The following is a 14769-nucleotide window of genomic DNA, read 5'->3' as shown; positions in this document are numbered from 1 at the left end:
TCTCCCTTGCCTTGCCTTTCCCACCCTCGCATCCCTGGGCGATGCCGCCACCTCGCGGCCACGTTCCCCCTCCCTGGGCTGGCAGGCGGGAGGGAGGATTTCGTGTGTCTGGCAGGGAAATAAATCCCGGGGCCCTTCCCTCGCAGGGCTGTTCCCCTTCTCCTCCTTCCCCCTGTGATCAGTCTGCCTGGAAAATAACTCCAAACTCCACTTCAAACCCTGCAGGGTAGTGCTGCCTTGTCTTTTTAGAATTTTTTCTTCTGATTGTGGTTAAAGTAGTTAGGGGATAAAGCCTGCTCTGTGCACTTCTGTTAGAAGTAGACAGGGGCAAAGCACAGCCCCTTCTGTGACTTCTGTTTTAGGGATTGTCTTCCTTTAACTCAGTGCCAGCAAGCCACCAGTCTGGGACTGATCCTTTACTCCAACCCCTCATGTCATTTATTCTTTAGGACACAGTAGGAAGGAACCTGTTGTCAAAATTCCACAATGTGAAGGATGAGTGATCCAGGTTCAAAATGCTGTTGTTGAGCAAAATCAGGCATGACTGGATACACAACTCTGAAAATTTTCAGTGAATCTTGCTTAGTTTTCAGATTTCTTGGGCTCTTCTTTATTCAAACTGCTTGAGTTAAAAAGGGTGGAGTAAACATGTAGGATTTAAGTCAAATCTCTGCTGGAAACCACCTCATGTTTTATTAATAAATTGCCCCATGAAATTCAGTGAATAATAGATGAACATATCTCTGGTGGGACACAAGAACCTGGCAGTGGAGGGTGTGTGCAAGGTGATGGGCAGGGATTTCTGAAGGTATGATGGGCTCTGAGCTCAAGGTGCTGAATGCACAGATGTGGGGTATAGAAGACCTTGTGAAGGAGTGAGTTCTGGTGGTTCCTTGAGCTGTGGTGTCTCTTTACAAAACAGGCTCTGGGCTCTGGTTTGCTGCTGAGAGTGCAGGAAGAGTCAGGTTTAGAAAGGAGCAAGTCTGGAGCAGGGTAGAGTGTGGTGGGGCACTGCTCAGAGGGTGCCTGCAGGCTGTGCAGGAGAGCAGTGAGGAAATTGGGCACACCAGGAGGTGCAGCACAGTCACGGATGGAAAACCAGTCCAGAGGAGGGGACACATCCACCAAAGGTAGCCAAAGGCTGCAGGGTTCATCCAAGGATTTCAGGTACAATGTTGTAAGGTTAAAGGGTTCAAAATAACTGAGACCTCTTTTCCAGGTGTTTTTTTTTTTCCCATTAGCAAGATGTGTAACTCATCTTGCTGCCTGTCCACAGGAATTTCTGCTTCTGACAAGACTTCCAGCAAGAACTCCTCCTCAGCCCAGACAAATCCCATCCAATTCTTGGATTACACCACTGACATCAAAAAGTTCTCATGGTTTTGTTCTGCACTGGATCAAAGCAAAGGCAGCCACTGCAAGAACACTTCTAATAAGCTGTGAATACTATTATCAGCTCACAGAGTTGAATTTTGTTGTGCTCTTGTGGGAGTTTCCATGTTCTTCCCTCAGCTGTGCAAATGAATCACAGTGTGCGTGTAATACAGGCATCAGCTTTTTATTATGATTTAAACTCTGGGCTACTTACTCAATCAGGAATTGGAAACACATGGCTTTAGTTTGTAAGGCTTTTTTACTCATGAAATGGTAAAACTGTAGTGGCAGCTTCCAGGCACTTTCAGTCCAAATTTCAGCGTGCATTCAAAAGGAATTGGGGTAAAAGAGCAAATAGTCCTGTGGTGAACCTTGCAGTACAGAAATTTGTGATACTTCTTAATCATCTTCAGAGTATTTTGTGGATGTAACTCATCCCCTGAGGTCCAGTCTCCTCTAGGAAATTTGCTCAATAATAATGTTGAGGAGAAGGAATGAACCTATTTGTAAACTTAGACCAGTTATGCTAAAATGAGGATTAAATGGAGGAAGAAAACTGGGGAGAATAAATAAAACTATGGTATAGATGGAATTTTGTAATGCATTTTGAAATGGTGCTTGTTCAAAAATGGGACTACATTTACTAAAATAAAAATAAAAGCCACATAATGGCAAAATAAAGGTGTCATAGTCCTCAAATCAGAAAAAATTCAAGTCAAATTAACCCAGATGTTTAGGATTTACCCAAGAGGAAATTGAGGCTGAGCAAAGTATGGAGAGAAGCTTGTTTTTCCAAAACCATTTTTTGTGGAGAATTTCTTTGTGTCCTGCTTTTTATTTTGCTTCAGCACTGAGAAATGTATTATTTTCTGTGTTCTAAACTTTGTTACCCCCATGAAGTGATACCAATTCCTTTACTAGGACAGGGAGAAAAGGATGAGTGCTGTGCAGCCTAATAAGGAATGTAATTTTTTTTTTCACGGTGCACATTAATCTGTTATTTTCCCTCCAAAAAAAAAGGAAAAAAAAATCCAAACAAACCCTGCAACTCTTGCCAAACAGCCTGGCCTTATCTCCTTCTTTAAGAGTTCATTCACAGTTCCAGCCCCAGGCACAGCTGATGGTCTGTGTGTCAGGAGCGCATGAGCCTCTGCACTTTGGGTCAGCTCAGAACTTTCCTGGTGTCCCTGGGACATCTCTGGAAGAGCTATCCCAACACACACCCCCCTGGAGATGTGATCGTGGTACAGCCCAGAGAATTCCACGTTAAGAAGCCGAGGGATCATTGTTTGCAGGAGCCACTTTGGAGTTGAAGTGCCCCAGCAGCTCTGACCCCAGCCAGGTGAGTGCCCGACGGGTGTTTACTCATTAACACCTTTGTCACCAGGAGTGAAAGCTCTGCGTGAACCCTAACGAGCCAACACGGGGAGAAAATGCTTTGGATTACTTGAGTTGGTTTAATAAGTAGTTATGTCAGAAAGTCACAGCTCTGTGCTAACTCTGAGCCAAATTTACTGCAGGATTTATTACCAAGGCATGGGTGCTCTCCTTTCTTCTGGGATAACCACTTCCACTCCACTCTTCTCTCTACAGTTATTCCAAAGAAAGGGGCCAAACTGATAAAGTGTGATTTGATCTCTGCTCATATAATTCCATTTGCCATCCTGTCTCTGATCTTCCAAAATATTGTCAGTTCTCTCCGTGGATTCTTTCACTGTGAAATTCAAGGTTGGTTTTGGTTTTTTTTTATTGTTCTTGTGAATGAGAGATTGTTGAACTGTATTTAAAATAATTGATAAGTGGATATATAAAATAATGGAGTGGCCTGATAAGGAGTTACTGATTAATTTGCAATCTCTTTTTACCCTCTTTATTTGAACGAACTTTTATGAAAAGGCAGAATGGAGAGGTACTGGAATTCTGAAGAAAGCTGTTTCCTTTTCAGCACAAAACCTTGGCTTGAATGAATTAAATGACAATTCTGTTTGCATTTTCTTCAGAGCTTTTTATAGATCACTTAACTGGATTAATGTTAATTACCACAATTGCTATCTACTGTACTAAATGACTTCTTAAAAAAAATCTAACTGGAATTGTACCTCTCTGATGTTAACTGAAAATGTGTCTGATTTTGAGGCTATACTGGAAGCCACTGATGGACAAGGCTTCTTAAAACATGAGGACACCAGTGCACTTTGGAAAATCCTGAAAGGAGTCATGGGTTTTGTCTCTGCTGCAGTGATCTTTAAGAATTTCAGGATTTTGTTGAAGGTTTCACCTGGAATCAGGTGGAGGTAAAAGTCTGCTCTGCTGCTAATGCCATTTCTTTTTAAATCTTTGCCCTTGCCTGAGGGGAGAGAGAGAACAGTAAAGTGTTCCATGGGCAGCTATCGGGGATAAACTCTCATGGAAAAGGCAAGGAGGGAAGAGAGGGAGTCCAGCCAGAGTTTATCCCCTCTGAGTGTGTTCTGCCAGGACTTTGAGTGGTTTTGACTATGAAATCAGCTGAACAATCACAGGTGTGTATTGACTTCACTTTTCAAGCTGAAAAGATCCCACACACCCCTGACCATCAGCCAGCCCTACAAATCTGGGGTGTTTCTGCTCATGCCGGGTGCAGCTGTTCCCCCTTGGGCACAGTCACCTGCAAGGGCAGCTTTCCTCAGCAGCTCTTTGCTTCTGTACTCCCATCCTGAAGGGTCAGAATGAGTTTCCACTTTATCTCACTGGGAACTGGTGAGATAGAGAGATGGAGAGAGAACAAGCTGTAAAAATCAGTGGCAGGTTCTTGGCAGAGCTCCTGCTCCACTCCTGGCTTAGGAAACATCAGGCTTGGTCCTCTGCAGTGCAATCTGAATTCTGACTCCCAGCTGAAGTACCACACCACCTCTCCTGTCCCAGTGAGATGTGAAAGAAGAACCTGGTTAATAAGCACTGTGCTGCTGCAGTACAAGTGTTGCCATTAATTTTATCGTGGAAAAACTTTGGTTTATAGCCTGTTGATTCTGCCAGGCCATGAAGGCAAACAGCTTGTGGGCTGTCCAGTTGCTCTCCCCCACATTCCTGCTCAGAAGTGAGAGGATATGGGCTGGGATACTCCCAGATGAAAATATGTAGTTTTCTTTCTCGATTTTAAGTATGGCAAAACTGCACAGCAGAACAAGTTTGGCACGGTGCTGTTTCTGCAAGAAGGCAAATGCTTGTGTCTCCTTCCCATAGCTAATTCTTGAGCTGAGCTAACAGAGAAACCTTCTTTATATGCCTCTAAAATTCCTGAGTTACAGAGGCTGTAAAATGGCCATACTAACCTTATTTTGTTGGACAATCCAAATACTGGATGAAAGAAGGGCTAATGCTGCACAATCATGGCATCCCCAGAGCACACAATAAACTTGGTGTTTCAGCCAGTCAGGGAGAGCACTGCCATCCAAAACTACTGAGAACCCTGGATCACAGTAATTTATACTGGACAGGGTCCTATTAAATTATCCTGTGCAGCAAATGTGATTAACATGGAATATATTCTTACTAATGCAATTGCACATCCACACAACACAGATCTAACACTGTTTATACATTTTTATTGGCCTATGCAGAGGAAGAGAGGAGATCCAGTCCAGCATAAAGCCTCCCAGTTAATGTCTTGAGCTGTTTAAAGAATTTGAATGAGTAAATTTCTCCAGTAGCAGTGGGATAGCCAAGATCATGAAACCACAGTGTTTATGAAGTGGAAGATTTTCAACTGCTTTAAGTTCCCCTGCACTTAATACAGATTTGCAAAGTCACTGTGTTGTAAAGACCTGTGATCACTCTGCACAGCAAGAAAGAGCAATAACCTTTTCCAGCTGGAGATCTGGAAGTTCCTTTCATTCGTTTTTACAGAAAACCAGTTCAGAGTAATTTAAAGCTTTTGGCTGCAGGGCTGCTTTTTTGGAGGCATTCACTGGTTTGATTGTTCTGAAGCAAACTGTGGAGACAGAGATGTTTGGGAAAATACAAAACTATGTTTGCAAACAGTGAAATACTTGAGTCCCTGTTTTGCTCTCGTAGTCCAAACAGTGGCTTTGAGGTTTGGTGAGGAGTCAGTGTTGAAGGAGCAGAGCTTGGAGCTGGGAGGTTTTTGTGTGCTGTCAAGACAGGCACACAACTGCAGGTACAAAAGAGAAACCTGAGAACCAGGTGTGGCTGTTAGTCCTGCTAAGGTGATAACTTGGACAATAATCTTCAGACTGGGTTCATACAAGAACAGAATGCTTTGGGTTGGAAAGCTCATCTCATCCCACCACCCTGGGCAGGGATATCTTCCAGGCTGCTCAAAGTCCCATCCAGCCTGGCCTTGAACACTTCCTGGGATGGGGAGCCCACAGCTTCTCTGGGCAACCTGTGCCAGTTCTCAGGAAAGAATTTCTTCCTGGTATCCTAATCTAAACCTCCTTTCTTTCAATTTAAAACCACTTCTCCTTGTCCTGTCACTGTCTGCCCTTGTGAAAGGTTGTTCTCCCTCTTTTTTATAAACTCCCTTTAGGAACTGAAAGGGTGCTCTAAGGTTTCCCTGGAGCCTTCTCTTCTGCAGGCTGAGGCACCCCAGCTCTCTCAGCCTGGGAGGCTACCCCAGAGCATGGAATATGCTGTGTGCATCGTTTCTGGCATCCCTCCATGGCCTTCCCAGTCAGGGGCTCCTGAACCAGCAGGAATGTGGGCCTGAACTCAGGATTCTCAGGAAGAAGCAGTTTCATTTTCAAAGTTTTGTCCAACTGTGGCCTTAAATCCTGACTGGAAATGCTCTTTGCCCTTTTAGTCCTGGTGCTGGGCACAGAAATTCCTTGGAGTCCTGCAGCTGGAACAGCAAAGTGGGGTGTGTGATAGAATTTTTGTGTTACAGCACATCAAGCCTCCTCCTTGCAGAGGAGTTTCATCTGGCACCAAGGGCCCTCTGCAGCTGCTTGGTCTCTGGGGCTGAAAGGGCTGGGTTTGGTTAGGAAAAGCCCAGCCCTGCTGTTCCTGAACCCCCTGGGCCGGGATGGGAGTGGGAGGGATGGCTGGGCTTAGCAGCTGCAGTAACTGCTCTGCCTGGGTTTTTATCCTGCATGTCACTTGGTCACGCAGAGTAACCAAAGTGGGATGAGAGCAGGTGAATTCTGTTCAGGTTTGTGTGTTTATTGGATTAATTCAAGGATTCAAGGATAAGGAGGGTGTAGTTCTCCCTCACACGCTTGTCTGGACAGTCAGTGCTGTTTGTTGTGGATCTCCTGTGTAGCAGCTGGGGGAGAGAAAGGTTAAGACAGGGAAATGTGAGTGTAAAGAAACACTGTTGGGTAGTTTAACACTCGAAGCTTACCTTAATGCTCTGGTGAATACCTGGATTTCAAGGGAATGTCCCTTTAATTTATGGCTGCTGCTAAGGCCAGGAGCTGGTATTTGCCCAGTGCTGAATGTGATTTAGCTGTGCTCTGGCTGGCTCTGGCAGAGGAATCATCTCTGAGAGTAAACTGTAAGTAAAACTGAGATTGTTCTGTGGTCAGGCTGAAGAGGGGACTCTGCACCAGCTCCACTTCACTCTTCTGCTGAATCCCTTTTCCTAATCAAGATGGGAAACTCTCTGGAAAAACAGAGGGGCAGAGAAAGACTTAAAAGCTGCGAGGTTGAAAGCTCAGTGAGACCTCCTGTATTTCTGCTGATACCCCGGGGGCTGGGTGACCTGGAGAGCTGTTCAGCATTTTTTCCCTCTTCTTTTCTCCTCTGCCCCTCCCCTGCAGTGGTCCCTTCTCTCTGCAGAACGACAGTGTCTCTGGGCTGGGGTGCAGTATTTTTAGGACTGTGTTTCTCAGTCCACTGAGCACAGCTGATCTGTATCACAAGGCAGAGCAGCTGCCAAGCCCTGCAGTGTTTCCTCAGCACTGCAAGGCTGGAGTGCCGGCTGAACCAGGGTAAAGCTGTGGTGTGGAGCAGGGGATGCTCTGCTGTCCCATGCCCCACCTGGAGGAAGGAGTGTGCTTCTTAGTTTGGGAGCTTCAGTCATCAACTGAGGGTCAAAAACTGGGAGCTGCTTCAAAAATAAACCTTGGAATGGGAGCCAGGTCTGCCTCAGGCCATGTCCTGGTAGGTGAACACTCCAGGAGAGATGGGCTCAGCTGTGCTCCTCCACCCTCAGCACTCAAACCACCAGGCTGTTGTACAGAAATTGCACTGACATTCTTGATGGAGAGCTTTCCAAGAAGAAAGAGATCTCCTTATTGAGTTTAAAATGGGCAGCTCTGGGTTCCTGTGAAAATGGGTTCCTCCAGATGGTGATGGGACTTCAGTTCAGTGCCTCCTGGGTAGAAATGAGACATTCAGCAGGCAGGAGAAGCCTCCTGGCAGGAGAAGCCTCCTCCTTGTTAGTGTTTCCCTTGCTGTGCACTGCCTGTGCAGCCCAGGGCGAGGCAGGCAGTGCTTTGTCACCACCTTCTGTGCATTGCCAGAACGTTCCGGGCTGTTGTGGAATGGAGTGTTAATCCTGGAAGGACTCACGTTCCTGTCTGGCAGACAGGTGGGGAGAAAGGGCAGGGGAATGAGGTCATGAAAGACCTGTCTCAATGAATTAGGCAGTGACAGAAACCTCATCACCCAGGGGCTATTTTAAAAACAAATAGTCTTGGTTTAGAATGTTAGATAGCTCATGGGGAATTTTTAATGATCAACAATGCCAGTTATCATGAAATAATCTATATCCCACCCAAATTAGTCAGACTATTTTGTTGTGGTCCCTGAGGTACCTCTGTAAAATTATAAGTTGTTCTACACTTGAATTTGTGGGGGAAGCAAATCTATTTGCCCGGTCTTGGGAGGCCACCTGCCAAGTGAGAGGCCTTGAGACTTTTTTTGAGGGAGATAAGGAAGCAGAAAGCAATAGAATCACAAAATGGCTTTGATGGGGAGGGATCTTAGAGCCCATCCAGTCCCACCCCCTGCCTTGGGCAGGGACACCTTCCACTGTCCTGGGTTGCTCCAAGCTCCATCTAACCTGGCTTTGGACACCTCCAGGGATTGGGAATCCACAAACAGCTTTCACTCACAAGAACAAAGACCACAATAAATTTGACATTTCCAAGTGTTCCTCATTACTCTTATGTATTTCTCTCGCTGTGCTCACTTGCACGCCTGCAAAAGCTTGGTTTAGTTTCCTGCAGATTTATGGAATCTCATCCAATTTGTGCTGCAGGTGGCTCAAGGAGCACCAGCTGAGCTCCCTGCAGCTGGACACAGTGGGAGGCTGCCAGGACCATGTGGTGCCATGCTCCAGAGCAGGACATTGGTTAATTCAGCCTGCATTTGTCTTTATTGCTGTAGGCAAGGAAGGGGAGATACTTCTCTAATTCCAACCTGTGTCCAGAAGGAAGAGGGAAGGAACTGACACACAGGACCTTTCCAAGCAGGGTAAGTTCAGATGCTCTCACCACTCTCTTGAAGCAGAGGTAGCATCCCTCATGTCCTCCAAATTTCAAACAATCCTGAGTGATTTCTGTAATTGATTCCTCATTTGTAAAATGTTTTAAAGCAATTTATTTGAGCTCTGTGGGTGCGACCATAAACCTGCCAAGTTTGGTAATCAGGATTCTGGGAATTATGGGTTGAAACACATTGTTTGGGTTTTTTGCTGTTGTTGTGATTTTTAAAGATACTTTTAGTTCTCATCAATTATTTGCAAATATTTTCTCCTTCTGGGAATTTAGTTCCCTGAAATGTAACATAAAGTTCAAAGACAATAGTAGAAGCCAAAGTATTGTCACTTAAATTAAGATGGAGAAATGTGGAAATCTGGTTTTGGTTTTTTTAGGCATGAAATCTGGAGAAGATAATTTGAGCTGTAGTGGCCAGAAGAAGAATGTAGGACAGAAAGATGGCCCAGCCCTTCACACATGGTGCAGACTGAGAGCCAAGCCTCACTCTGCTACCTTCCCAATCAATTAGACAAAGCAAAATGTTGGGTTTGTGCCTGGCCTGGGCTCTTTCCTGATAAGAATTCTGTTCAGACAAAAATATGATTCTTATCTAGAAGATCTTCTTGGGTTTATACTTTCCTAGTCTTTAACATAGTCTAATTTATAATCTGGGAAGTTTTCTTGTTTTATTTTAAATAAATCAGTGATCTCATTTAGAACAAGTTACATGCTCTCTTGTTCAAGACCAGGGAGTGGTGTCAGCTCTGGACTTTGAAGAGCCTTCATGGTTTGTCCAATGTTGATCTTATCTAGACAGAAGATGTCCTCATCTGTGCATCTCTTCCGAGATCAGAGGTACCAGGAGCTGAAGGGGCAGTGCCTCCAGCAGGGGATCCTCTTTGAGGACCCTGAGTTTCCAGCCTCAGATGAATCCCTGTACTACGACTCAGCAGCAAAAGGGAAAGTGGAATGGAAGCGGCCAAAGGTAACGGGTGGATGTGTTTGCACTCCTGCTGCCTCCTCCAGCAGAGACACTTCCACCCAGAGGTGTCTGAGCAAAGCTTTGTTCTATTCTGAATTGCCACCCTCTCCCTCAGCTGTTTCAGTTTGGTTCTGGTGAAGCCTTAGCAGCAAGTTCTACCCTGAGAGAGTGCAGAGTTCTCCTTTGTTGGTTGATGCCAGCTCTGGTCTCAGCATGGCTGTGCTGAATTCACAGTGGATTTTGTCTCTGACTTGTGTAGAACCTCAGATAGCCACCAGTGATTTTCTGTGCCAAATGATCAGCTATTATCTGTAATGCTTGTGTCTATTTGCCACTTTTACTGGCATCTTAACAGGAAAACAAGTATGTCATTTGCTTTGAATTGTAACTAATGTAGCAGGCATTTCAAATCATTAATACCACCTATGTCCATGGCCTGTTAGTTGGTTTGCTCTGAGGTTTTATGCTTCACATGTATTTTTAAATCAGTTCACAGCCATAACCAAACCATTCAGAAGAACAAACCCATCCCCAGCCTGGCTTTCCATCAGTGTCATCTGTTCTCTTGCTGTGACAAGTGTAATGGAGAGGGCAGTGGAAGCCTCCAGGCAGATGCATGCAGTATTTTTGCCCTTAAGCGTGATGAATCACTCCTTTACTTCACCGTGTCCACTTCTGGGATTGGAGTTAATCTTCTGGAAGCACAGACTTGGGTGTCTTTCCTTAGAAAACACGATGCCAATGTGATGTCCTTCATATGCAGCTGGTGCTGTTCTGTCCTCTGTGACAGGGGACAGCAGATGAGGTTGACCAAGGCTGGACTCCCTTTGCCAGGATGGCCTGAGGCTGCTTCTCTTTTGTGCTTCTCTTCTTCTTTCCTGGTGGTGCCCATTCCTCACAGCAGCTTCTCTACTGGAATTTTAGTCAGCAGTCCAAGAGTTGCTTTCCTGCTTCTCATTTCAGTTTTCCAAGTAAGACATGAGACTGAAGAATGAGGAGAAGTAATTTGGGAAAGAAAAAGAAGACATTCCAAAGTCTGTGGGTTTATTTTTATTTCTGAGCACCTTCCTGTTTATTGGAGCCTTTCATCCCCTCCTAGAAGAGGAAATACTGTGCAACCATTCACAGTGAGGTCAGGAAGAGTGTTTGTTCTTCATGAAAGATGTGAAGCAAGAGCTAAACTCTAGCCAAGGATGCCATTTTGGGCCATTCTTGTGTGTGTGAGATTGTTCAAGGTGGTGGTCAGTGGTTTGAAGTCTAATTGTAGGTCAGGGGTTAGCTTTGCATTTAATTATTACCCATTAAACATGATTTTAATGTAGGAAACCTCACATATTAATTAATGTTCTATTAACATCAATTTTATTTTATTTATTCTAAAACAAAGCACAGATTGACCTGACCCTCCTGAGATGTTGAACCATATCCCAGCAGTCCCTGGCCTCTGCCAACCAGAAGTTCAGAGGGTGAATTCTGGTGTGGATGCCAACAACACAGACCCATAGCATCTTCCAGGTTGAAAAAACCTTGTATGATCATTGAATCCAACACTTACCCTGACACCACTGAGTCCATTACTAAGCTATGTCCCTAAAAACCACTTCCAGTAGCAGTCAGTTCCAGTGCTTGACAACCCTTTTGGTAAAGAAATTCCTCCTTGTATCTAATCTAAACCTCTCCTGGTGTGTGAATCCTTTGCTGGTGTTTCAGAACGTTGGGCTCTGCTAATACCCCAGTTCCTCTGGGATAAACCTGGGAAATAACTGAGCTGAGCACGAGGTGCAGCATCTCCCAGAGCCCTTCAGCTCATGCAGGAAGCCTCCTGGGGAGATCCTCTGTGGAGAAAACCTGCTGGTTGTTTGGAAAAAGAGTAAGAAACATTGCCTCTGGTTAGTGGGCATTCTTTCTGCCCACTGATATTAGCATCATCCTGCTCTTTTCCTGTGATTTCCCTGGAGTTTCCCCCCTCTGCCAGGCTGAAGTGGGGCTGGGGGCAGCTGTGTCCTGCCAAGAGGGTCCTTGGCCACCTGTCCTGGTTAACACTGCCTCTGTGTGGTGGTCCTGCTCAGCATGGGCTGAAATACCCAGGAATTCCTGTCACTGCTGAATGGATGCTTTGTCTTATTTTTAACTAAACCTCGGGTTTGTGTGAACTTTTTCACTGACCCTGCAGAAAGGCTGGAATCTCAAGGACATCTTTGTCAGTGTTAAACAAACAGCAGTGATCCCCCAAGCAGGGCAGGCAGGCATGTGAGGAAAGAGTGGCTAAGCTTGCTTCAGAGACAAACAGTGTTCTTTAGTTATTCACAAAGGAAAATCGTCTGATCCTACAGAATGAGACTTTTATCATGTGCTTTCCTGGTTTCCCCGCTTGACCCTGTGTTTTTTAAGCCCTGATTCTGCTTTCATCTGCATCTTCTCTTTATGAGAGGGCTGTGATTGCACCCTGATGTTCTGGGAAGACAGAGCTGGTCTGTGTCCAGGAAAACAGCACAGAAAGGCACCGTGAGACAGGGCTGCTGATCTGCTTCCCCAGAAAGCCCTCCTGTGTCCCAGCCCACCGAGGGACACTGCTCTGTTTGATTAAATTCCCATTCACTCCAAAGGTCAGCTACCTGGCTGAAGGTGGGGAGTTGCATCTGCACAGCCCAGTGCCCTTTTTCCTGGAAGCACTGTATGCCATGGGCCCCATTCTCCACTCTTCTCACCACTTTTCCAGCCTATCCAGGGGTGGTCATCACCATGCTAGTGAAAAGTCCAGGAAATAAGGCAGAACTGTGTTCTGGAATGATACAGTGATAAGAATAGATGGAACAAGTGTCTCCCCACTTCCCAAATTGGAGTGTGTGGAGTGAGAGGTGATTTGTCCAGGGCTGAGGTGCCAGAGAATTCAGTGGCTCTGACTTCTGCACCTTCACATGTTTACTGGAGTCAGCACCAGCTTTTGTTTGCTTCTAACTGGTGGAAAATGATACATCTTCATATTTACAAGTGTAATTGAAACCCTAAACCCTCCCCTACCTTGTTACCTATTTAAGATTTTGCTCTCATTTGGAAGGCAGAGGAAGCTTGGGGCAAATCCCTGCGTGGTCCACTTGGTCTGGGTGAGCTTTACAGATTTTACATTAATGTTCTTTATTCCACAGTGACAGGATTTGTGGTCTCAGTGTCCTCCAGAATAACCAACAGTAACCTAGTTGTCATCAATTTCATGGAATGAGGGTCATGAAAGATTTGGCTGTCAGGTTAAATGTCCCTCAGATGTAATGCTCTTCATCATTTAACTCCTGTCTCCTCTGGAGCTGTGTCACTGCAGTCTGACCCTGTTTTCCAGTTTGAACAAGACCAGAGACATCTGCTTATGTTTGGGACTTGTGTGGAGCCCAGTGGTGCCTGCAGGAGAGGGAGGTGTCCTGGCACTGTGTCAGGCTTTGAGCAGTTGCATGACCACTGCAAAAGCAGTTTTGGGGCGTGGAGAGGAGTGACAGCTCCTCACACCCTGGGATATCTGCCAGGATGGGGCCTGGGGGGAATCCAGAGCTGGGGGAGAGTGGATATTAAAGGGGAATGCCATCAGCTGGCAAGGCAGTGCTGTGCACTCCTCTCAGAGCAGCTGCACTGCTGCCTCCTGTGTGACAAAGTGATGGCCTTGTACCAGCCCCCGTGAACAGTGACACTTACCTGGTCTGCCAGATCCCCTCTCTGTGCCCCAGCTCCCTTCTGGAGTGTGGCTCGTGGTTAAATGATCACTTTTTCACACCTGAATGGGCCTTTTAAATTCCTTCAGCCCCTTTATTTTTTCCAGTTAAAAATATGGAGCAGCAGCAATCATGTTGCTTTATTAGAATAGGGGTCCCTCCCCACCTCTCCTCCTCACCCCTAAAGATTTGTGTGATATAATTATTCTTTTCTGGAAAAAATACTTATTCTACAAAGGCTACATGCACTGAAACAGCTGAAGTTTAGGCTTCTGTTTCCCTGCCTATCCCAGAATTGTCCACATTTCCCTCCTCTTGGTGGTTATTGACTCTTGTTCCAGTGTAGGTGAACAGAAGCTGCAAAGCTTTGTGAGCTGGCATTCGTGTTTGCACTGGAAATAATGGCACATGTGGCATCTGGGAGGTGAGGAAATGTGTTTCAGAAGGTGCTGAACTTCTGCTGAGCTTTGAGGGAGCTCACAAATCCTTTTGTGTGCCTCAAGCACAGCTGGGGACACAAAGGTGGTTTCAGGCTGTGTGAGCCAGTGTCATGTGGTTTGCTTGTTTGCTGGGCTTCTCTGGAACCTGTTCTGCACTCAGCTTTGCACTAAGATGAAATCAACCCTGAACTGGCTTCTTTGGCTTGTCACATCCTGGATCTCAACACCATGGATGCTGTCCTCACAGACAGTCCAGCATCCCTCAGTGGGTGACTTTCAGACCTTCACTCCATGACTGCAGCTGTACAGGGCTACTGGAAGATTCTAGGACTTTCTAGATGACACTGGTGATCCTTTCAACAGGCACTTTGTGTGCTGTAAGTAGTTGTGAGTGCAGGGAGGCTGCTTGCCATTGCTGCAAATAGTTTTACTTGCCATTAAAAGCAGATTTAGCTCATGATCTTCAGCTCATAATCCGTGGAAAAGTTTAAAGTCAGATATTTCTTTGTTAACTGCATGTGTGTGTGTATATAAAGAGAATGATTGCAGTGCACCTTAATTTTTATAGAAGGGCTTAAGCCTTGCAGACTCAAAAGTGGTATAAAAGGTCATAGGCAAAGTAGGCTCTGACCTAAGTTTAAACCCTTCATCTTAAAGAAATATAAAAGCTATTAAGAGCTAAGCTCTGGGAAGCAGTCTGCCCTGGAAGATAATCACAGATTGATGGGGAGGTTTCTGGACACATTAATCGTGGTTTTTAGGTTAAAATTGTGGAGGCAGGGACCATGGAATCCTCCTGATATGGTGCAGTCCTCTGTTAGTGTAGAGGGGTGGGTGAGGGGACAACAACAGGC

General features: G+C 45.5%; 1 protein-coding gene across 6 annotated transcripts in view; it reads left to right on the top strand.

The window, feature by feature from the left end:
• The first annotated feature begins 2478 nt into the window (after positions 1–2478).
• Positions 2479–14769, top strand: part of CAPN6 (calpain 6) — a 58631-nt gene continuing 46340 nt past the window's right edge. For 5 of the 6 annotated variants that reach the window (XR_007777608.1, XR_003944939.2, XR_007777609.1 and 2 more), the window contains exons 1-3: positions 2479–2716; positions 8704–8790; positions 9609–9780. Coding sequence is in view for 3 of the 6 variants with exons in the window: in XM_009090307.4 (XP_009088555.3) it covers positions 9616–9780 (165 nt within the window). In the remaining 3 variants the exon portion in view is untranslated. Of the gene's footprint in view, positions 2717–2967; positions 3103–8703; positions 8791–9608; positions 9781–14769 lie in introns of all 6 variants that reach the window. The other variant, XM_030228910.2, reaches the window with a different exon arrangement.

The sequence above is a fragment of the Serinus canaria genome, chromosome 4A, assembly GCF_022539315.1.
Source record: "Serinus canaria isolate serCan28SL12 chromosome 4A, serCan2020, whole genome shotgun sequence".
In the NCBI taxonomy this organism is placed as follows: domain Eukaryota; kingdom Metazoa; phylum Chordata; class Aves; order Passeriformes; family Fringillidae; genus Serinus; species Serinus canaria.
The sequence above is the reverse complement of the archived record's forward strand: the minus strand, read 5'-3'. Positions and strand labels throughout refer to the sequence as shown.